The sequence below is a fragment of the Lathyrus oleraceus genome, chromosome 5 (genome assembly GCF_024323335.1).
Source record: "Lathyrus oleraceus cultivar Zhongwan6 chromosome 5, CAAS_Psat_ZW6_1.0, whole genome shotgun sequence".
Classification (NCBI taxonomy): Eukaryota; Viridiplantae; Streptophyta; class Magnoliopsida; order Fabales; family Fabaceae; genus Lathyrus; species Lathyrus oleraceus.
The window spans coordinates 146594681-146619609 of NC_066583.1; the positions used below are offsets into that span (position 1 = coordinate 146594681).

Sequence of the window (24929 nt, forward strand, 5' to 3'; positions counted from 1 at the left end):
TCTGATTTTTCTCAGATGAAGCTTATCCAAGTATATATGGAATGGTCATCAACAACTACATAGGCATATCTCTTTCCACCGAGACTTTCAACCTGCATAGGTCCCATTAAGTCCATGTGCAAAAGTTCCAGAGTTTTGGATGTTGTAGGATGTCCCAACTTAGGATGTGACATCTTGGTTTGCTTGCCAACCTGGCATTCTCCACAAACTCTACCTTCATCAATAAGCAGCTTTGGGATTCCTCTAACTGCTTCCTTGGATATGATCTTTTTCATACCCCTTAAGTGAAGATGGCCAAGACGTTTATGCCACAGCTTCACCTCCTATTCTTCCTTGGCTGAGGAGCAAATTGTGGAGTAGTTTGAGACTTTAGGTTCCCAGAGATAGCAGTTATATTTGGATCTGGCTCCTCTCATAACTTCCTGATTATCTCCATTCGTCACAACACATAGCTCCTTAGTGAACTGAACATAGAACCCTTGATCACACAGCTGGCTTATGCTGATGAGATTGGCAGTTAGTCCTTTTACTAACAGCACATTATTCAGTTCTGGAACTCCAGAACTGTCCAGCTTACCCACACCTTTGATTCTTCCTTTAGCACCATCACCAAAGGTCACATAACTGGTAGTGTGAGGTTGTATATCCACCAATAAATTCTCCATACCAGTCATATGTCTTGAGCAACCACTGTCAAAGTATCAGTCTTCTCTGGTAGATGCCCTTAGAGTTGTATGAGCTAACCTAGCACCCCATTGTCGTTTCTTGATGGGGGCATTATGCTTATATGCCTTATGCTTAGGTCTGACATGAAGGGTTTGGTTAGGATAACCATGCAACCTGTAGCAGAAGGCTTTTATATGACCAAATCTACCACAGTAGTGACATCTCCATCTCTGAAATTTCTTCTTCTGATGGTTACTCATCCTGGTCCCCTGATGTTGAGACATTGGTTGTGACTTCTGCTTGAATTTCTGAACTTCAGCCTTTGAGCGTTTGAGTTCAGCAGAGGATTTCTTCACAAAGCCTAAACCAGACATGGTTCCTGACTTTTGTCCCACCTTTAGGATCTCTTCCAACGTGTCAGTTCCTTTATTTAGCATTCTGATGGATTTTGTCATTTGATCTAGCTTAGAGGTCAGCAAGGTTATCTCACCATTTAGACCATTTATGACTGTCAGATGCTTCTTTTTCTCATCCTCCAGCTCCTTGATGAGTATCTTCTACTTTTCTCCTTGTACACACACTTCTGCACTTTTGACACATAGCTCTTTATATGAAGCAGCAAATTCATCAAAAGTCAGTTCATCTCCACTTGAGTCATCATCAGAGGCACAGACACTGGTTACTGCAGTGACATGCTTAGCAGATTCTCCTTCAGATTCACTCTCAGAATCTCCTTCAGACCAGGTGACAGATAGCCCCTTCTTTTGCATCTTGAGGTAAGTAGGACATTCAGCTCTAACGTGTCCAAAACCTTCACATCCATGACACCGGATTCCCTTGCCTTGGTTGAACTTTTCTTCAGATGTTGATCTTTTCCTGATGTCAGACGAAATGTTCTTGACATTAGGTCTACCTTTTTTATCAATCTTCTTGATGAACTTGTTAAACTGTCTCCCAAGCATGGCTATGGCTTCTGATATGCTTTCATCACCTCCAGTACTTCCTTCTTCTGAGTCCTCTTCAGTATTTGATACAAAAGCTAAACTTTTGTTCTTCTTTTCAACATTCTCACACAAGCCCATTTCAAAAGTTTGGAGAGAACCAATAAGTTCATCAACCTTCATATTGATGATATCTTGAGCCTCTTCTATGGATGTGACCTTCATGGCAAATCTCTTTGGCAATGATCTGAGAATCTTTCTCACAAGTTTCTCTTCAGCCATTTTCTCACCTAATCCACCAGAAGTGTTGGCAATTTCAAGAGTATTCATGTGGAAGTCATGAATAGTCTCATCCTCTTTCATCCTCAGATTTTCAAACTTGGTGGTCAGCATCTGAAGTTTAGACATCCTCACCTTGGAGGTACCTTCATGAGTTATCTTGAGGGTATCCCAAACTTCTTTAGCCAGCTCACAGTGATGCACCAGTCTGAAGATGTTCTTACTTATTCCATTGAACAGTGCATTCAAGGCCTTAGAGTTTCCAAGAGCTAATGCCTCTTGCTCCTTGTCCCACTCTTCTTCAAGAATTTGCATACTTACTCCATCTTTACCTGTCTTCGTTGGATGTTCCCATCCTTTGTTGACAACTCTCCAGACTTTGCTATCTATAGACCTCAAGAAGGCTATCATACGAGGTTTCCAGTCATCATAGTTAGAACCATCCAGCATGGGTGGTCTATTTGAGTATCCTACATCCTTGTCCATGGTACTAGAAAGTAACTTCCCTAGATCTCACCCAGAAATTAACAGGCAGGGTGCCTGCTCTGATGCCAATTGAAATTCTAGTTAACAGACTTTCGATGTCACACGGGATGTTATGACATCCAATTCTGCGCAGACAAGAATTATGCAGAACTTAAAAGTAAAGTGCAGTAAATAACACAAGGAATTGTTTACCCAGTTCGGTGTCACACACACCTACGTCTGGGGGCTACCAAGCCAGGGAGGAAATCCACTATTAGCACTATTAATTCAGGCCTTAAACCACCTATTTAATCATATCACTTAATACCTACCCAATGCAATTTCAATCTTAAACTAAGACCAGAGTTCCTACTCACTCCCCCTCAATCACCTCAATGATTACAACCTTTAATTAAATTAAAGTTAATGGTGAAGTTATACTTCAAACAACTCTTGATTGTGCTTAACAGCTTTAATCAAGATACACAGCACTCACGCTTAAAAGCTTAGAGTGACACAACACTTACAACTCAATGAACACCCTAGTCCAATGCAATCATCTAGGTGATAATTGCTTGGCTAACAAGATACCCTATTACAAGACACACACAAAAATACAGTAGTGAAGTATGATGGACCAATAAAATCTTCACGCCTAAAACCCACGAGTTCTGAAAGAAGGATTGTCATCCTTTTATATTGCAGCACTTGGGCCTTGTACTTGTATTTCCTAAAATTAAGGTTAAGCAAGTTAACCTAATTTCCACATATTAGGGTACTAACAAATAGGCTATTTGTTAGGTTCATTAATTGTAGCTCAGTTGTTAGTTTCCTGGATTTTAGCTCAGCTGTTGGACTCCTGAAGAATAGCCTGAGAAAAATACTGAAACAGAAAAACTAATCATCCTACACTTTAGCATATGCTGTCAGGAATGAATGTCACAACATTCAGTTTGACGTCCAGAACATATACCATATGCTAAGTCTGTTATTTTCCTGAAAACAGACTGTGTTAAATGTTGTACTGTAAAAGACCAACCAGTCTATACTTCAGTATCAGCTTACAGTAATAAATGTCAAGACATCCAGTTTGACATTTTCACACTGGCATTATGCCAGGTCTGTTATTCCCTTGATAAACAGACTGAGATACATACTGAACTGAAGCAGAAAAATCAACTTGCCTATTATTCAGTATATGCTGTCACTGATGAATGTCATAACATCCAGTTTGACATTCAGACAGTAGGCCTTATGTCAGGTCTGTTATTCTCCTGAATAAACAGACTGAGATAAATACTGAGTTATAACAGACAACCAACTATTCTAAACCTCAGTATCTGCTGTTAGGGATGAATGTCATAACATCTAGCTTGACATTCAGTAAATCCTGTATTAGCTAAACCTGCAGCATACTACTCAAGTATGTCATGACATCAGTTAAGACATCATAGTACAGTTAGATGTTTTAACACAAAATGCAGTCAATCAAACATCTACAATAAAGGGTGGACCCTTCATTCCTACAACTCTCATAAATAATGTAGAACAACCAAAGATTCAAGGTTCTTGAAACTATGACGACAAGAATAAAGGGTTGTATGACAAGAATGCAAAAAATATACATGCATATGCCTTAGGAAATGAAGAATTTTTCTAAGTGTCAAATTGCAAAACAGCCAAAGAAATCTAGGATACATTGGAAGTAACACAGAAAGGAATCGTAGAAGTCAAGATCAAAATCGAACACTTTATGACAAGAATATGAAATGTTCATAATATTACCCTATGAAAACATTCTATATATGCAAAAGAGGTTCATTGTCTAGAAAAATCACTTAACTGCTCTTAGAAAAGTATTCACTAATGATGAACTAAACTTAAAAGTCCTTAGATCATTGTCTAGAGCATGGCAATTAAAAGTGACTGCAATATCCGAAAAGAAGAGTTTTTCTAAAATGTCATTAAATGGAAGGCTTCACTCGCTCTAACGCTTTTTTAGTAGACAGCGAGGGGAGTGCATAAGCCTCTTTAGAGAGAGATAGGGGCGAGTACTACACGAGCTCGTAAGTCAAGTACGGAACGAGCGAAGGAGAGCGACCTCATCTTGCTTCTGGTGAAGCTTCTAGAAGTTCCACCACTTCATATAAGCACTAGCGAAGTTATATAAAGGCAAACAACTCGTATAGCTCGCAATAGCAAGCCTACTTATCGTTTTTTTTACTTTACCATGCAAGGAAAGTCAAGAATATCATTAGTAAGAGTGGTTGTTATTGACCTCTCGAGTATGCAAGGCCTTTTTTTACTTGTTGGTACTTATCGAATTGAAACTAGAGAATCAGAAGATTCGTCAACATTACCTATTTTTAAGTGGATTCAGGGTCGGTATAAGTACATTTGCTGCATTATTTGACAAACTTCAAGAACATGAAATGGAACTTGATAGATTGGAAAGATGTGAATTGGCTCATAACAAATTGGAGAACCATGAAGGACGTGAAGTTAAAGTGATATCCATTACTTTATGTACTTGTCAAAAGGTACATGTGTGTGTTCCTCCTGCAAGGGCAGGGGACCTAGAGGTCTTAGTAGGTATATAATAATTATGAGTAGTTAGGGTTTGCTCACGGCAGCGAGAAGCCATATACGATGGTGTTTTAAGATAGTACAATATACCTTCTCATGTAGGGTGAGAGGCTCTGATGATGATCGGCGATGCTCGGTAGCAAGTGTGAGGTTATGGACACTCGTGTATTGAGACTTTGTTGAGCATTGTGCTCTTTAAGGTGTGGGGGGGTGTATCACTTAGAGTTTGTCTTTCTCTCCCATTTTAAAGGTGTTTATTAGGTACTATATATATATATATATATATATATATATATATATATATATATATATATATATATATATATATATATATATATATATATATATATATATATATATATGCTCTAACTAACCTAATGAACAGCCAACAACAACAAATGTTGATCCTGAAGCTAATCTCCTATTTTTCTTAAAATTAATTTTAAAAAATATACTATGCTCGAACTAATATAATTTCAATCAGCATTTTTATTTATCTAATCAATTTAAATAACAATATTACATATTTCTAATTCTTAAATAGATAAATTAGTAGATTCTTTTATATATTTTAGGACGAAGGTGCTTATGGGAAAATCACCCAATCATTGTTTTGCGAAAAAGTAGGATGCAGGTGATACAGAAATGTGTTACCATTACCATTAATATATAGTCTATCGGATCAGGAATTTTTCTTAAAGCTGTGCAAAACGACTGGCACACTATCCTCTTTTTAGTATTTACACTGTCAAGACTGAACTGCAATTCCACCTGGGCACTGCAATCACATTGATGCAAACATGAAACAACTTCTTTAATACCATGTGGACAATGGTATCTCTACATCGTGGAACTTCACCAAAACAATGCACCTTAATGAAGCCAAGAAAATCCAGGGTACCATAGTTGCTGCAAAAATACTGGCATTCAACCCTTGCGGCAAAGAGTATGATATGTGTACCCCAGAAATCCCAGTCATGTTCACGTGTACTATTGCTTCTCTCCATTCATTTCAAAAGCCAACCAGTAAAATTTCCAATTATCTGACCACATCTAGTCTGTCGATCACGTTCAACACTCGCTCTTTGTCAATATCAAAATCAATCACAGGAAGCTTTGACAAAACCCTATTAAAAGATAACTCCTTGCTTTTACTTGATGAAAGACTACTACTCTTGGTCAGTCTGCATTTCTCACTCATTGTAGGCTTCAGACTGTCAAAGTCCAAGCTCTTACTGATTCCTTTCATTTTGGTTTTCTTACTTACATCCTGCAGCAAGTTTTGCTCATCCATTGTTAAAATTGGTAATAATAGGGCATTTGTAGAATGCTTATTTGTCTTTTCCATGGTAGCCCCGACAGAGGATTTCATGGCAGGCCTTGCTTTGCCAGCATCACTGACAGACTTAACTTTAACGGCCAGGCGGTGAAGCCATAAGAGAAGTTCAAGAATATAATGTTCTACTTTGTCTTTATCAGCATAGTGGAATGTCTCAATTCGCATTGCACCACCCTGGAAAACTTTCTTATCCACCTCAGAGCTTCAAGGACCACGGTGTATTTAAAATCAGAAAGGAAAATACAAAGGGGAAGACATGAATTTCTAATTCAAACTAGAATAGTAGGGACTGGTTACTTACCCTGTGTTAGCCCACTCCCCCACCCAGCCAAAACCATGGTGTGCTCTGAACCAATTTGTAAACACCAAAAGAAAATGTCAAAAAGAATAGATTATCATATTTGTATGGTAAATAAACTGGTGATTAAAGATTGCTTTTCACGTGGCCAGGAAGGAGTTAGTTGACAAAAGGCCAAAGATCTTACTTGGATGTGTTTGTGGCAATTGGGACCAACCAATGTAATGTTTTCTCCATCTCGTCTTTAATATTCGCTGCAGTCAGCTGTGTAACCCAGACAGCAACCACAAGGAAAGAGTGAAAAAGCCAAGAAACAAATTTAAGAAGATTTTCTTCAATAGTATGTGTAAGGGCAGAAGAAAGTTTATTTCTCAAAATTTGTCAAGCAAAATCTTAGAATTCTAATTGTGTACGACGTTTGCTGCAAGTTTAACAAAATACTACCAAAACATGAAGGCCTATAAGAGAATAAGTATTGACTAATTGAGTCATTGACTACCAGAGATGAAGTGTGCTTCAACCTAAAGCTTTTATATATCTATTCTAAGAAAATCCAAACCCATAATCTATTGTCTGATTTTTCAACAAGAAAGTATAAGTGGTCAATCATACCTCTTCTACAACATGAATGGATGATAATTTGGAACGCAGAGCTGATTTTACATTAGGGGGCAAGTTTTGATACAATGTGTCCCTTGTATTTGCAGGCATAGCAATATACCTGGCTACCTGAAAGCATTAACATGGACTTGATACAATGCTCAGCAATGCAAAACAGATTTGTGGTTGATTTTCCCTCTTAAGAAATAAAGATTGAAAAGTAAATTTTACATTTAATTCAACAATATGAGATCCGAAAGTAACAGAAGGAAAATAACAGAGAAGTGGACAGGTAGCACAGAAGAAATTCAATACTCAACAGCAATAAGAGAATAATTTCTAAAAATTCAATTATATTTTCACCTGATTCGAGAAAAAGGTGCAAAAAAGAACATTCGTGTAATGAAATAGATACAATTACATAAATTGACTTACAAGGGTATCAATTTGAAGTACTATATTTGCATAATGCAAAGCAAGGCCTGCAGGGCCCAATCTTTGACGATTGCCAATGTTTCCAATTATTGACTTTTGGCCATCTGCAGGTACCCATGGATAAACTACATTAAAAGTGCAAAGCAAAATACATCTTTCATTACACTCAGATAGCAACAATGACTTGATAAGATTAAAAAGACATAGTGTTGCTAATAGCTCCCAAAAAGCCGACACTTTTTATTCCTACCAAATTTAAATTTTATCTATTACCAAATAAGGCAAACAGAATTACATGACTGAGATTTTCACAAAATAAATGATAATTAAGTCATCACAGTGATAAGAGCTAATAGTTACTACATTAAGTGAGACACTACAACAGCATAAATCAAGTGAAGCAAACATTTTTTATGGCTTTTAGTAGGTACAGACCTGCACTCCCAAAGTTATTGCTTATCTCCAAATGTAAAAAATGGACAATGTCTACAAGCTTTTCAATAACCTGCAATCCATTAGGTTATTAGTTATACTCATTTTTTCTTGGTTTATGATTTGTGAATGAAATGTACAAGATAAACCTGCCTCTATAAATAAAAATTTATTTCCTACACTATCTTTAGTATTACCAATTTACATGTGGATCAAACACAATAAAAGTCTAATAGAGAATTAAACAAATATGGAGGAGGATACTGAGGGGTGAGATAAACAAATCAAGATGTAATTTATAGTTACCTCCTCCAAACTTCTACACCAGAGTGATTTTTTTTTTAAATGTTTAATTTGCTTCTTTTGACTTTTAATTTCTGCTCTCAAGAATGCGAGGTTATCACCTATAAGGGGAAGAGCAATACTGAAAGTCAAATTATATATCAGAGATAAGAGATTAACATAGTAACATGAACAATACTGCTCAATATACTGCAAAGTCAAACTTATGGGCAATCGTACAACTCTTCAGAATTGTGTTCTCAACAATAATACATTGTTTGGCTCCATTTTATTTTATTTTAAAGTACTTCAGTAACTGTAATCTATCTACATAAACTGTAACACTTAAAAAAGAATGACTTTGAAGCAGACTCGGTGACAAATTGAGAAGGCATTAGTATCAGAATATCAAAGTTTTTTTTCTAAAACTTGGTATCCGGCCTTGAGACCGGCTAGTCCAAAGGGACCAAAGTTATTATCATAGTTGTTTAATACTAGCATATATCTTTTTCAATATTTTAGAACTAATTAAACGATCAATGTGAATGTAGTCCTCAGGTTCCACATGTTTATCACAATCTAATTGACCAATGGACTTGAGGAAAAAAAATCAATATCAAAATTATTCTTCATTTATGATTATAACTCGATAAGATCTCTGGGTTTTAGGATAAAAAATGCCAGTCACAAACTAAAGTTTAGAGTAGCATATTATCTCAATGCCTGTTGTAAATATAATTTTATATAGTGTGTAACTATTTGTATAGATTGTATTAGACCCATTCAGTAGGCCTATTAGGTATAACATAGTCTATTTAAACAACTTAGCGATTCTATTCCAATTATTTTTTGAAATGATAATCAGAAACTTGTTCAAATTCTACATGGTATCAAGAGATCTCGGTCTCGAGGGTATTGCATCCGCATAAAAACTCTAGTCGCAATCATTGCAGTTCCTTTTTATACTGTCTTTGTTGCAGTCCCTTTCTTTTTACAATTTCATTGTTTGCTATCCCGTTTCACTGAATTGCTAACACTGGGTCACTGCCTTCTTCTCAGTTTGTGTTCTTTTGTATCTCTCGCCAGCTGTGTGACTGTTTTGCCTAGTTCCGTCGCCAATCTCGCATCACCACCCACAACGTCAGAAATGAAATCCCAAAATCGAGCTTAGCCTAAAGTTTCAGGTGAATGGACACCTAACGTGCTGCCCAAGCTCCACAGCACGCTTGTAGGTCACACGCTGCCCTCCCAGTCTCTTTCCAGTTCGGCTTTTCCAGACACTTAGGAGTTCCTTTCTGATCTTGTTTGACGGATCAAATATTGACTTTGGGATGTTTCTTCGTGAACATTTTGGAGCCCTTTCATCTGTTTTTTGCCACTATTCTGCAGTTTTTTGGATCATGTTTTGCTTGATGTTGAATTTTAGTGCTACTGGTCTGCTTCGATGCTTGACTTTCCAATATTTTTTGGAAGCCCCTTCTTGATGGCAGAGACAGACGCAGCAGATTCTCCTTTTCTTTTAGTAAGTATGACTTGAATAGTTTACAGACCTTCTTTATGCTCTTGGTGAGTCTCCTAATTATCCTTCTCGGCCAACTGAGTGGTAAGAAAGCATGTTTCCGATGTTTCATGGCTACTTATCATATTCTTCATAATATGATAGGATCAATCCAGTATAATAGGGGATAAGAAGGAACTAATAAGATTATGGGTGGAAATTGGAATGGAGCGGAAGTGGGGAGCGGAGCGGAACGGCCGGTCACGGAACGGGAATGGAGAGCGGAATGGCCGGTAGTTAGTGACGCGGACACTAATACATACCAATAAACATACAATTGTTAAAAATTAAAATAAATAAATCAAAACTCATGAAGTATTCATGTTTAGAAATAAAAGTCACAAGTCATATCAGAACATATATCCAAATGTCAATAAAATTCAATATATATGAATACTTCATGAATTTTGCCATTATCGCGGTTGTTTCAGCCAAGTCACCCATCGGTGTCAAACCAGCACGGCCTGGCACGGTTTTCTTGATTGTGCTGTTCCGTGCCGAGAAAACAGTCGGAACGGCCGAGTCTACAGTAAATTAGAGTATCTAAATTATGAAAAGAAGTTGCAGAAAAATTTTAAGTTGCATAACAATTGGATTCGGGACTTCGGTGCCACTGATTACATGACCTCTCATTTCATAACTGTTTTCTACTGTTATCTCATCTTCTAATACTCATTACATTATTGTAATCACTGGTTCTTGAACTCGTGTTCTTGGTTCCTGAAAATATCAAACTTCAACCTCATTTTAAATTGCAAGACAAGATTCTTGTTCCCACACTCTCTCGTAACTTAATTTCTATCCATAAGTTTATCCGGAATCAGAATTGTACAGTAATATTTTTTTACTCTCATTGTACTTGTCGAGATCTTGCAATGAGGAAGGCATTTGGAGTTGCTATGAAACATTTACCTGATGAACAAACTAATCAGAACGTGTGGTCTTCCACGCTTCGGTCTCAGTCAAAGTCTCATTTGTTTACCTTAGAAATATGACTCAGCCTGAGCATCTTGGTCATCCTCATTTGTTGTTTGGAGTTGCTATGAAACATCTGCCTGATGAACAAACTAGTCAGAACGTGTGGTTTTCCACACTTCTGTCTCAGTCATCCTCATTTTTTATGGATGAGGTATATCTTTCCATTCTTGTTTTTAATAATTTGTTGAGTCTTTTAAATGAAAGATATGTTAGTTTTCTAAGCACCATCGAGTTACTTTCCCTTCTACTCTTACTAAAAGTGTTGAACTATTTGATCTTATTGAATCTAATGTTTTAAATATGACCTTATTTCTAATATTTCTAGTGTGAGATGGTTTGTTTCCTTTATTGATGAAGAATAAACCATGAGTGCCCTAATTGTTTATTCAATATTGATGAAGAATAAACCATGAGTTCCCTAATTGTTTATTCAATATTGATGAAGAATAACCCATGAGTGCCCTAATTGTTTATTCAATATTGATGAAGAATAACCCACGAGTGCCCTAATTGTTTATTCAATATCACAATATGGTAAAATACAATTTGACCCAAAATCATATTGGGGCTTAACAGGTAGAGGATTATTATGGTTTAAAGGAGGTGGAAACCTAACCGTAAAGGCTTACATTGATGTTTGTTTATTATGCAGGTTCATCGAGTTAAATGTTACACACAGAAGATCTACTTCAGATTATTTTACATTTCAATACGGAAACCTTGTTACTAAAAGGAGTAAGAAGTAAAGTGTAGTTGTCCGATCAAGCGGGAAGTAAAATTCAGAGTTATAGCACTAGGAAATTGTGAGGTATGGATGAAAATTGTGCTAGAATATTAAAAGATAAAGTGCAAAGGCCCTATGAAGTTTTTTTGTGATAATAAGCCGGCCCGACAATAAATCATTATTGTTCATAATCTTGTTCAACATGGCAAGACAAAACACATTGAGATAGACCGACATCAAAAATAGGTTGAATATGGGTTGAAAACTACAGCCTATAATACTTCTGAACATCAGATGTGTTAACAAAAGGCTTATGACCGGAAGATTCACCCAACTTACTTGCAAGGTGGAAATGATAGATATTCATTGACTAACTTTAAACGGAGTGTTGCAAATATAACAATTATATTGTGTAGTAATAATTTGTATTTAACTAATTAATTAGGCCAAATAGTTAATTAGGCCCAATAGGTATAGCATAGTATTTTTAAACATTTTAGTGATCCTATTCTTTTTTTTTTAAATATTCAGAAAATTATTCCAACTCTACATGGCCCATTAATGATATTCCATAATTACCTCTTTGATCCTCCTCTTCGCCCTTATGCTCAATATCTTGTTCAAATCTAACCAATGCATGAAGTTCGTGGTACAACTCCTGTGGTCACAGAAAATTTTATTTTCCAAAGTTTATACAAAAAAATAATCCCTCAAAAAACTATGTTAGATAAAAGGAAAGTGCATGGAGAAGAAAAATCACTGTATATTAAAACTTAATAAAGCATTTGGTTTGCAGATAGATAAAAAGCCTTGAAGATAAAGTATATGCAAAACAGGATAAGTGTAGATGAGTAGACACTAAAAATGGTGCAATAAATAGGATCCTTGATTACACCAGAGGCTATTTATTAAAATATCATTTATAAATACTAAATATTAATATATTTCCAAAATCAATTACGATAGGCATCCCCTCAATAACAAGAAATCTGTATTACTTATGTACGATGATAAAATCCAACCAAGAAATTACATTGCTTTTATTTCAAAACATGTGTAATTATGAAATTTTTTATGTACACTAGAAGCCACGTTTACATGATAACAAATCTTATTATAATGTGATTACTAATTAGATGACAGAAATCAAAATTACCAGAGCTAAAGTATTTTTTTTAATAAACATAGCTAAAGTAGTTGAACTCAGAAGTTCCTCATTTATTTATCGAGCATAAATAATGATACACGTCAAAATGTATCAACTTCAAGAGAGTAAGTGATGGAGAAAAAGAAAATTGACTTTGCAATGCAAAAGAATAAAGTAGATTGAAGTATTTCTTTTAGAATCAAAATCAAATACTCAAATCCTAATATTTATTAGGGTAATGCTAACTTGTACCCTAAGGACACATGTTAAAAACTAAATGAAGAAATATTGTCTTGAAATGTTGATTGATTTTAGTAAAAATATGGAATTACTTTTTTAATTGCTTCTTTCAATACAAACTTTCTATAAATAGAAAATCATATCAATTAGAATTTATTATATTTACTCTATATGCTATTATTATATTTACTCTATATGCTATTATTTATAGATTTGAGTGTAGTCTGATTTAAACACATGGAATCACAAACTCAACGCCATCAACCAATTTCTTATACTAATACATTGTCAGGAAAATTGCAAAAAACAGGAATTCTTATATAATACTACTTCCTATTTGGAACCAAACACTTACTCAATTGATTAACAAAATTGAGAGAGGGTTATAATAAGTAATCATCTATAAACTTAATTTAACCGTTTGAGTAAGTAGTTTTATACTAAAAATACTTTTACCAACAATTCCTTTGTTTAAGAGAAATTTCTCGCCGTGTTTTTCCAACTACAGAAATGTAACTATCAGTCCTTAAACAAAACTAAGTTTTTTTCGGTGACATAAGGAGATTCACTCACAGCTGTAAATTGGACCGAATTCATCAATTGTTTCATTATTGATTCTGCCTCGTCTCTTGAAAGTCTTTGAGCATTTGACTCTTTGCTGATCCTAAAATGTGAAACAAAGATGGCTAAGAATAAATATATGAAAGGTTTAATATGGTTTGAAGAGAAATGAAAGGCTAGATGAATGAGCAAGTACAATTTACATTACTTCTCAAAGTAACGGTCTAAGTTGTGCCACTGAGGATCCTTTGACCGATTTCCAAAACGAATGACTTCGTCAGAAAAAACCTTCAACTCCTGCCTGACAACAAAACCCAAATCATATACAACTGACTTTTATATATTAAGGAGTCAGTTGTGGAATTGCAAAACAAAACACTTAAGTTATTTCATTAAGTAATCCAATACTTACCTCTTGTCTGCAGCAACAATCCTAAGAAGCTCATCTGTATCCTTTGACACTAAATCATGCACGGCCTCTGAAAGAAGCACCTCTTTATTTAGATGCCTAATACTTTTTGTGGAAAGAGAATGCAGAAGCTGATAACCTTTGACAATAGTGTTTGCAACCTCAAATGCTAAGATGGCAATTTCACTCCCTTTTAATGCAGCTCCAGAAACAAACCCACTCCCAGCATTTAAATTTGCCATGCTGCTCCCAAGATTGTCCAAAACCTCCACCGCCTTCCCCAATCCAGCTCTTCCCAAACGTGAACTCACCTCCGAGACCTGAAATAGAAAGATCTTAGCAGATGATATTTTCATTTACCCACTACATAATTGTTTTTTAGACAGAAGCCCAATGAATACTTTTAAACAAGCCTCCTCACACAAGAACCCTTTAGGGCTTATTCAAACACAATGTCAAACCCCCATATACACTGTTGGCATCCAAAACACTTGAGAAGAACAGTATCCTTCCTTATTGTAACAAGCAAAACAGAGACGATAAACACAAATAGAAATACAGTAAACAACACAAGTTTACAACTCCTAATTAGTAATAAATAAACCCTAACTCCCAAATACAAACTTACACCTCCAAATTAATTACAAGAATATCAACTCAAATATCATCAACACTCGTCTTTAGTAATTTTTCAAGTTTCCAGCAGCAAAAAATCCTTCCTAAACAGTTTAGTGATAACAAGTTCAAAGAGGTTGTAATAAATCTATAAAAGAAATTAAATAAACTAATCTCAACGCTATCAACAATTAATGATCTGAGATTGTGAGTTTCAGTTTCAGTACAGATGATAGAGAAACGGTTAAAGTACTTTAGCGGCGTAGCGTGGGATTCCGTCGTAGAAAACGTCATCAGCGGTGACACCGGCGGGATTTCTCTCCATGATTTCACGTACTGGAGGCGGAGTTGTGAAATCAGCGGGGTTGTTGTTGTTGTTAGTATTAGGTTTATGAGAGGCATCGGAATCGGCATCGGAGTTGGCGAAGACGCGGTCAACTTCGGCGGACCTAGAACAAAGACCTCCCATGAGTTGAGAAAACCAAACCAATAATTGAATCTTTGAATTCGAAGCAGTTTCCATCTCATTCGTTCATTTTTAGTCGTTGGTATTAGTTGGACGAAGGATTGAGTCAATGAGTGTAATAGTAAGTAAAGAGAGAGAGAGAGAGAAGAGTGTTTAGTGTAGTTCTATTTTGTTTGAAAAGAGGAAGAAAGAAGAGAACGATGAGAATGAAGAGTGGCTCGTGACTTTGATTATCACATGGTTTTTATCATTTTCAGACGAAACCGAAAGTCTACTCTATGTAACCCTTCCTTTTACGACGAGGCGCCAACTAGCAAGATAAAAATAAAAATTAATACTCATTAATTTTGATTGAGTACCGTAGTTTAGTGAAAATTAAGTTAAAATTTTAAAATTTATTTTAAATAAAAATAATTTTAAAAACTTAGATGGCATAAAATAATATTACAATTTGATAAGATAAAGGCACCCATATTCAATTAAATTCAAATGTATTGAAGGCTCAGATTGTTGGATTTGTACTCTGAAGAAACAATATGGAGAATGTTTTTGTCAAGAAAAGTGTGTTCTTCATATAGTGAGAGACATGAATAGTGTGAATCTTGAAAAAAAAGTTTTTGGATTATAAATATTACATAAATTATATGAAATAGGATTGTAATTTTTTTAAGTGATTATGTGATGAAATTGTTGATGAAAGGGAATTGAAGATTGGAAGACAAAAGAAGAAAATTTTCAAATTGAAGAATGAAATTGTCCGCATAAGAGGAATGTTGAAAATGTCAATAGTGTTTCGGGTTAAAACTAGTTATGTTAACAATGTATTTCAAATAGAGTTAGTTTATTGGCTTTATTGATTTAATGTGATTAGATTATTATATAAAAGTTGTGATGATTTTATTGTCACGAGCAATCTATGGAATAGTAGTGTTTGATTTAGTGAAATTGGTTGATCAAAATAAATTATGTTAGATAAAATCATGTTATAATCAAAAAATTATAAAATTTTGGATTAAATCGGTTTTATGAACTTTGTTACCGATTGTCTTGAGTAAAACGGCATTACATAAATCTTGGGATGTAAATGTGTTAGTTAAGGGACTAAAAAAGGTAATGTTTATTAGTTAAGGGAATAAAAGGTCATGTTTATTTGTTAAGAGATTAAAATGAAATCGTGCATGCAGTAAGAGGACCAAATATGACATATTAAGCCTAAAAAACTGAATAAAACCCATTTGTAATTTGTTATTAATCCTACCAAAATTTCATAACATTGTAGATTAATAGAATTGAAATCAGAATGTGGCAATAAACAACAATGGCATTGACATAATTGAATCTTGAAGTTAACATAATTGAATATGATCATAGTCTTGATACAAAATGTGGCATTAAACAAATTGAAATTAAACCAAAATGTTCTTGCACAAGCACTACTATTACAAACACTATTACAAAATGTGTGCACAAAATTATAAACACAATCATGGTTGTCTCAAAACAGGTTGTGTTGCCTGACTTGGTGTTACAGATTCAGGTTGTTCTGCTTGACTTTGTGTTACCTGACTTGTGTTAAGTTGAGTTGTTTCTTCTATAAGTGGCATTGACAGTTTGCATGAAGCCTTATTGTGTCAATTCATATGGCATCGACTACACTTGATACCAAATTATGCTCGCTTCAATTGTGTTTCATCTTTCACCATTTCTCCTGCCTCATTGCTCCTCTTCTTCTTGGGCTTTCAGGTTGTCTTTTTATGGGTGGTGGTTGCAGATCATCAAACTTTATTTTTATCCATAGAGTTTCCTCATTAACTGGATAAATAATTGGTGCATAATAAGTTTCATAGCAGTCCCTTTTGTAGCAGACAAACACAAAATGTTCAATTACTAAATGTTCACCCTTCATGCATGAAATTGCATGACATCATGGGAGCTATGTTAGCATCCATCTCCTACAAAAGCATTCATTTTTTGACATACTTATAGTGTATTTTTGTCCATTATATGAGATATGTATAACCTCATTATCATATTCACCAGCAAACTTATAAGACAAGTAGAAGTCACAAGTATTTAAACGTAATCCAATTGTAAAACACAACATGATCTCCATAATTGTAAAATTCACAAATTACCTCACAATCTAGTTGCTTTTTTTGTGTGACTACTTTGCTATATTTTTATAATATTTTATAGAATATTTCCTTCATATTTGGCAATTTTATGCCTATTTGACTTTCACCTTAGCATTAGATAAACTCGGATGTCTTCAAACATAATGACAATAGGCTTAGCCCTATCAGTTACAAGTATTGAGTTAAATGCCTCTAACATATTCACTAAAGTATCACATCTTGGAGTTATTTTAAACCTAAATTTTCTCCAGAACCTTTGTGGATTTTTTATCAGGTGCTTGAGTGCCTCCTCATTTACTTCCTGTCATTTCAAGCATTTACACAAGTATAAGTTGTAACCTTCCACGTAAGTTTTTTTCAATTTAATTCCTGAAAACTTCTTCCTGAAGTTACTGTATAAATGTCTAGAAATGAACATGCAGTTAGTACTAGAATTGAACATGCAGTTAGTACCAGAATCGAACATGAAACTAAGTTACAAAAGTGATCATAATTGAAGATGAACTTAAGTTACAAAGTTATCAGAATGCCAACATGCAGTTAGTACCAGAATCAAGAATGTAATTAAGTTACTATCTAACACAAAACTTATGGTCCATTTTAGGGAGAAACTCCGCAAGTGTTGGCAGCAATCCCTATAGACAACCCATAAATATGCAATTAACACGTCAAAATGCAGGTAACTCATAAATGTGTAGTTAACACAACAAATTCTTCGAAACATAAAATAGTACCTTTTGTTGACCACTGATGAATCTGTGAGTCTTGCATAACCCGACACCTTCTAAATCACTTGTCCAAAATTCTAGAAATTAATTCCATGAATCTTGGTTTCACCTTATACAACGGCAAGTCTTATTGGAGACATTTGATCATTTGGGTCCCTTTCAATGGTTGCTAGTATTTGGCCACCATAATAACCCTTTAAGAAACACCATATTCAATCTTACAATGGGTCTGCATTTGAAAAAACTATTTCTTCATGCTTTAAAGCATATATACATCCTTTGAATGTGTGGGTTCAATGGTCTCTCGTGATGTTCAATGTTTTTTTATCCACCTTATAATGCTTAAATTATAATTTTCACAGTTGATCGTGAATTTGACTTTAAAATTTTATGGTCGTAATCATAAATTCTAGTATATTGCTTCCTAAATGAACCATTAAAAATATCAATGGCAATTTTCTCTACTCTATATACAAGTGTTTTATTGTTCCATGTTTCATTTTTGTTGTGTTTTCTCCATAATATTTGTCAACTTCAAATTTGGATTCTCCCTCACATTAGTTTCTATCTTATTGCTCAACCACTTGGAAGTGAGGAACCTAACCTTAATCCATACTACATGTATGTTTGTCAACCATTTTTCTCATTTGCCAAGTTTCTTCTTGTGGTATTTTTGCATAACAAGCCTCTAATGGACAAACTTTCTTGCAAATAATTTGTATCATTCATTCTTTTTGGAATAATTAAGGTTTGAAAATATTCCTTTGAACTATTTTCCTATTCACTGTCATACTCATTAGGTAACTCATCATTGTTATATTCTTTAACATCACTCAATCCTCAAAAGTTTCCCTTTGGCGTGTCAGACCATCATATAAATCACTCCCTTCACCACTACATTTTGTTTGCCTTGTTTGTTTGTTTGGTCTTATAACCTTGAATTTTGCTTCCTCATTTTTATTTATTTTCCATTTACCTTTCCTTTTAATTTTTACCTTTCCTTTTAGCTTTACCTTTTCCTTTCCACTTACCTTTTTCCTCTTCACTGATTTCATCTTCATCAACCGTAAGTTCTTAATCAATACTAAATAATCCTTTAAATCTTAAAAGTTTGCATCCAAAGCAGTGTATTCACTAGCATCATTTGTTTTATGGTTATAGTTTAGTTTCACATCTTCCACCTGGTTACATGTCCCACATTATATTCCTCCTGGTTAGAATCTAGTCCCCCATCTCCCTCATGGTTACAACCTAGTCCCATATCTTCTTCCTGATTGAAATTAGTGATCCTTCCCTCCATAGAGTCTCATATTACAACAATGGTCCCTCCCTCATTTAAGTCTTCTACTGACTTTGTGGTCCATCCCTCATTTAAGTATTCTACTAACTTAGTGGCCCCTTCGTCCAAATTCTTTTTTTCAACATTATTCATTTCCCATCACACACTGATCCCATCATCCAATTGGTTATCTGTAACATCATTCATTTCCTTTAACTCAATGGTCCCTTCATCCAATTTGTCATTTTCAACATTTGTCCATGCCACGCAATTGACTTCCATATTTGTCTCTAACAAACAGTTGACTTCCATATTTTTTGTTCCACACGGTTGACTGCCCCACATATCTTTTCCACATAGTTGACTTATTCATCCAATATAACATTTTCTTCAAAATTCTCATTGGGCCATACAATATTATATTCAAGAGAAAATATTAACTCTTCAATTATACCAGGTCGTGACAAAGGAGGAAGAACGTATAAATGCACAGTCATAGTCATTAGTGCAATGTTTTTCATCCTATTGGCTCCTAAATCAGCATTCAGTGGAACCATATAACTAATGTCCATTGCATCATAATACCACATGTTCTCCATATTTTTGTATCCTAAGTCCCTTAAACCACTCAACACTTCAAAATAACTCTAAGAATTATGGTTAGATTGTCAAACACATTCTAACCCATTGTAACATAATTTCTTAAATTCAATAAACTCACCCTTATGATGCACAAACACTCAAACCCCTCATACATGGCATACTCAAGCCAAAGAAGGTAGAAAGGATTAGTGATAAAGATGCATTAACAAAAAATTGTACATTTTTAACAAGTTCATGCGTGAGTATTCGTACCTTTTGAATAATGAAGATGAATAATGAAGGGAGTATACATTCCTCTTCAAACGTTTTCAACTACTAGGAACTTTGTTTTCCTTCAAACATGTTCGTCTTTTGGGATTTTAGGGTTTCCAGCTATCTTTGTCTCCTACACATGTGTTTCAAGTTTGATTTCTAAATGAATTAAAATTAGGGTTCAAGTGTTTGATTACAAAAAGTAATAACTTAAAAATAAACAAAAAAAAGTCATGTCAAATAACTTAATGCCACTTAGATTGCCTCACATGTGCAACTTAAACTTTTTTCATAAATTTTAACAAAAGTGACCAACTTGACTAACATAATGGATTTTAGGGGATTAAATATAAATCTTTATTTGATAAGAGACTAAACTGAAACCTTAAATTAAGTTAACAGACCAAAAGATACATTAAGCCTAAATGTTGTTATAATTAAGGGAGTTATGGAATTCAGTGATTTGATAGAATAAAATAATTGATACTTGTACAAGAAAATTAGATTTAATGACTATGTATTCGAATTTGCAGTATTTCATTTATTCATCTTTAAAAGATCAAAATTTCAATCATTAAATCACTTGGAAAAAAAATCATTGTTTGAATGGATTGAGTGGTATGAAACATAATAAAATAAAATTTTACTATTTAGGTAAAATGATTTTAATGTAATTAATTATTAGTTATAATGTCATTTTTCTTTTTTATATTTCTATTTTACTCTATTTTATTTTAGCTATCTTCTATTACATATCATTATTTAAAATATTCAATTTGATTAGAGTTAATTTATAGGTATTTAGTCTAAATAGATTGTATGACTAAATTTATAGTGTATACTCATTTTTACATAAATTATTTTATATTTTAATAACTTTTAAATATAATTTATTTTACAAAATCAATTTATTTAAAAACAATTATCGCTGCAAAATCAAACATGTGTTTATTAATTAATGTGTTTTGGCGGATAATGAATATGGAAAATTAGAAAGCGATGTATTAAGATTTTAATTATAAAGAAATTTATTTTAACTTGAATATTAGAAAAACAAAGTCCCACATATCGATAATTCGGGTCACCCACCATTTATATCCACACACCAAGTCTAGTAGTGTTGGGTTAAGGGGTGCACTGGGAGAAATCCAAGTTCCACATTGGTTAAAAATACTGTCTCTTTGACATCGAAACACAATTTTCTTTGGAATTCCATATACACCCTTTTGGGACGCCTAACGTAAAGTCCGCATTTCTACCTAGAGTTGTTTGGGATACACCCTCAAACACTTAATTCCTTCTTTTTTGGCTAATCACATTATAGTGGCGCTCCTACTAGTCTGCATATCGGTTAAAGTTATTTCCCTCTATGGTATAAATCTCATTCCTCTTATGGATTCCAATACACTTTCATCTTTCGATTTTAAACAATACTTCTCCAGTCACTTGTCACCAAGTATTCATTTCCCTGACTTCGGTCACTTCATTCCATTCATCTCCACGATGCATTCATATTCTACCTTCCTTCACTCCATGTGATATATCAGTTATCTTTGAGTCAAATACACTGACTCTTTATGCTTCTTCTTGCGTCACCTTGTGAACCAATAGATGTTTGAGACTGTGCCCAGACACCTGTTTCTTCGTCTTTTCGACTTTATCCTACAATGGCGGTCTTACTAGCCCATGTATTGATAATAGCCACCTTAGTATTGGGTTCATTTTTTCATCCCTCGTTGGGGCTCAAAACACTACTCTTTAGTTCAGACTATACCTCTATCACACTTCTTTTCATCTCCCGCCTCTAGTTCCTTGAACTACGAAGCTCTGAATTCTTCATTGCACTATGAGGATATGTAGGCATGAGGGCCCTCAATCCTCACCAAGCACTATATTTATTTCTTTTCCTTTTCCATTCTTTTGCGAGTAATCTTTAGATATAACACATATTCGAGCGAGAATAATCAAAACGGTTCCCATGGAGTACCATGGATGTTTGGGGTGCTAATACCTTCCCCTTACATAGCCGACTTTTTTACCCAACATATCTCTTTCCCCGAGGTTTTATCGATGTTTTCCCTTCCATTAAGGGATAAATAAAGTTCGATGGCGACTTGTTGTATGTTCGAGCGAACGATACATTCGGGTATATTTCTGCTAGCTTCAACAAGAAAGGATATATTTTCCAAGGAGAGAAAAGTATTCTAAAAGTTATGAAGGGACCGAAGGAAGTCTTAAGAGGCGTGAAGAAACAAGGCTTGTATACCCTTGAGGCTGAAGTTGTTAGTGGTTATACGGATGTTGCATCCACGAAACCATTATCGAATACAAAAATGTGGTACATGAGATTAGGCCATGTCAACGAAAGGGGTTTGGTCTAATTGGGGAAACAAAATCTACTTTGTGTAGACAAAATTGAAAAACTGAAGTTTTGTGAACCCTGTGTACTTGGAAAATATTGAAGAGTGAAGTTCAATACAAGCAAACAAAAAACACATGGATTCCTTGATTACATCCATGCTGAACTTTGGGGGCCTGCGAGGTGTCCATCACATTCAGGAGCAAGGTATTTTCTATCCATAATTGATGATTATTCCAGAAAGTTATGGGTATTCATCTAGAAGACTAAGGATGAAACTTTTGAGAACTTCAAAAGTTGGAAGACTCTGGTCAAAAATCAGATTGACAGGAAGGTCAAGAGGTGGAGAACCGACAATGGCCTTAAAGTTTGCAATGAGGCGTCTGACAATTTTTGTGCAGCCTCTGGTATTGCAAGGCACAAAACTACTTAAGGTACTCCCCAAAAGAATGGTTTGGCTAAAAGGTTTAATCGAACCATTTTAGAAATAGTTAGATGTATGTTGACTAATGTTAGGTTAAAGAAGGTGCTTTGGGCAGAGGCTGTTTCGACAACAACATATCTGATAAGCATATGTCCTTCAACTGCGTTAGATATTAAGACATCTGAAGAAATTTGGTCGGGACATCCATTAGATCTCGACACACTTAGAGTATTTGGCTGCATAGCCTATGCTCACATTAGGCAGGACAAGGTCAAACCTAGAGCCTTGAGATGCATGTTCATGGGATACCCTGAATGAGTCAAAACTCATAGGCTATTGTGCCTAGAGCCATGTCATAGGAGGTGTATCATCAGTTGAGATGGAGTTTTCAATGAAGCTGAGATGGCTTTCAAGAAAACTGATGATGTTAGTCTAAGTGTACAAATATCTTAAGAAGAGATGAAACAAGAAGAGATTCATGTTGAGGTGGAGCATGTCGATGCTTAGTTGCGTATCCCATATCAAGTTGAAGAAGAAGCAAAAGACGCTGAAGATACTGAGAAAGATGAGGAAATTGTCGATGACTATCTATTGGCAAGAGATAGGCCGATAAGAGTCGTTAAGCCACCTCAAAGACTTGGGTATACAGATCTCATATCTTATGCTTTAATCTCTGCAAGTGAGATTCTATATGAAGAACCTAAAGACTATAAGGAAGTTACGAGTAGTCAAAATAAAACTGAATGGATGAAGGTCATGAATGAAGAGATGAAGTTTCTTCATGGCAACCACATTTGGGAGCTGATCAAGAAACCTGTCGGAGCCAGGTTAGTCATTTGTAAGTGGATTTTCAAAGTTAAGGAAGGAATCGAAAGAGTGATGCTGGAGAGATACAGGGCAAGATTTGTCGCAAGAGGTTTCACTCAAAAAGAAGGTGCTGACTTCAATGATGTGATCTCTCCTTTTGTGAAGCACATGTCAATTCAAATGCTACTTACCATAGTGGCACGACTCGACCTAGGACTTGAACAAATGGATGTGAAGACTGCTTTCTTGTGCGGAGATCTAAATGAAATACAGTCTCTGCAAGTCCATGCCCACCGCACCAATTTGTTGTGAAAACGATGTCGGAATTACAAAGTATAATTGATTTCTTGATCAGTAAGAAATCCACAAGGGTAGAAAAGAAGAAAATAATAAGGACACAACGAAATTGGTTATAAACTTCTATTCTTTGCTTTCTTTTTGAAACAAGATTACAAGTGTTACAGAATATCAAATAACCTCTCTCACCCTAATCAGGATTTGCATTATTCAATGATGAGAGACTAGTATGCTATTTATAAAAGACATAACATACTAAACTAATGGACTTTTACACATAGACCAATTACATAAGCTAACGTAGAGAACAAATTAACTTAAACAAGTGGGCATAACAAACATGTCTAATTCGACATGCTAACAATCCTAACATACTTTGACGATATCATGTGAATAGACTTCGACGATATGCTAAGGTCCTGTCGAATTGTCGAACCAAGAAGTTACCCTTCGATCATACTAGAGTTCAATCCAATATCTCATACATTATTAATTATTTTGAATATTTATATAGTTCACATTGACAACTAGTTATTATATGTCTGAAGCAAAATGTTGTAGTTATGTTATGCTCGTTACACTATAAACTTAATCAAGATATGCATAACTTTTTTAGCGGGTAGGTGGTATCATTTGTAATACTCAAATTTATCTTTTAGTATTGAATGTTTTTTATTCATGTTTAATTTTTACCGACATGTTAAGTTGTGTTGTGAAATGTAACATACATGGTAGAAAGCTAAGGTTCATTTTTTCCAAAAGTAAGTATTACTTGTACTTTTTGTCATTCTTTTATTTTATCTAATATATTACTTGTGATTTATGTGTGTTAATTAGTAACCTTATGAAAACTATTCGTAGTAGCGAAAACAACCTGACAACTTTTCTTGGGGATACTATGTTATGAGATATATGTTAAATACTGTCTCCGGAGGCATTATTGGTGCATGACTTAAGTTATTAACTTTATCCATATACATGAAATTATTTATATTTGTTAATTTAATGTTGTTGTTATTAAATT

The 24929-nt window shown here is 34.7% G+C and overlaps 1 protein-coding gene across 2 annotated transcripts; it reads right to left on the reverse strand.

Moving 5' to 3' along the window:
• Positions 1 to 5523: 5523 nt before the first annotated feature.
• LOC127078958 (protein PSK SIMULATOR 1) lies at positions 5524 to 15291 on the reverse strand. Of its 2 annotated transcripts, XM_051019370.1 has the most exons (13): positions 14809 to 15291; positions 14080 to 14260; positions 13944 to 14010; positions 13740 to 13832; positions 13544 to 13634; positions 12163 to 12241; positions 8348 to 8445; positions 8045 to 8114; positions 7610 to 7713; positions 7187 to 7303; positions 6762 to 6838; positions 6578 to 6622; positions 5524 to 6478 (listed from the first exon to the last, which is right to left on the reverse strand). In XM_051019370.1, the coding sequence occupies exons 1-13, from the start codon at positions 15076 to 15078 to the stop codon at positions 5977 to 5979; spliced, it is 1794 nt and encodes a 597-aa protein (XP_050875327.1). In that variant the 5' UTR covers positions 15079 to 15291; the 3' UTR covers positions 5524 to 5976. The 2 variants fall into 2 exon arrangements, with proteins under 2 accessions (XP_050875327.1, XP_050875326.1); XM_051019369.1 differs by having other exon boundaries at positions 13944 to 14260; positions 14809 to 15290.
• Positions 15292 to 24929: the final 9638 nt, after the last annotated feature.

What these genes read in the sequence shown, in the direction of transcription:
- LOC127078958 (XM_051019369.1), bottom strand. Translation starts at nt 15,078, where the DNA reads ATGGAAACTGCTTCGAATTCAAAGATTCAATTATTGGTTTGGTTTTCT. An exon ending in TTAGACCGTTACTTTGAGAA is followed by an intron (nt 13,635 to 13,739) that starts GTAATGTAAATT and finishes TTCACATTTTAG; the next exon opens with GATCAGCAAAGAGTCAAATG. An exon ending in CCATTCATGTTGTAGAAGAG is followed by an intron (nt 6,839 to 7,186) that starts GTATGATTGACC and finishes TGGGTTACACAG; the next exon opens with CTGACTGCAGCGAATATTAA.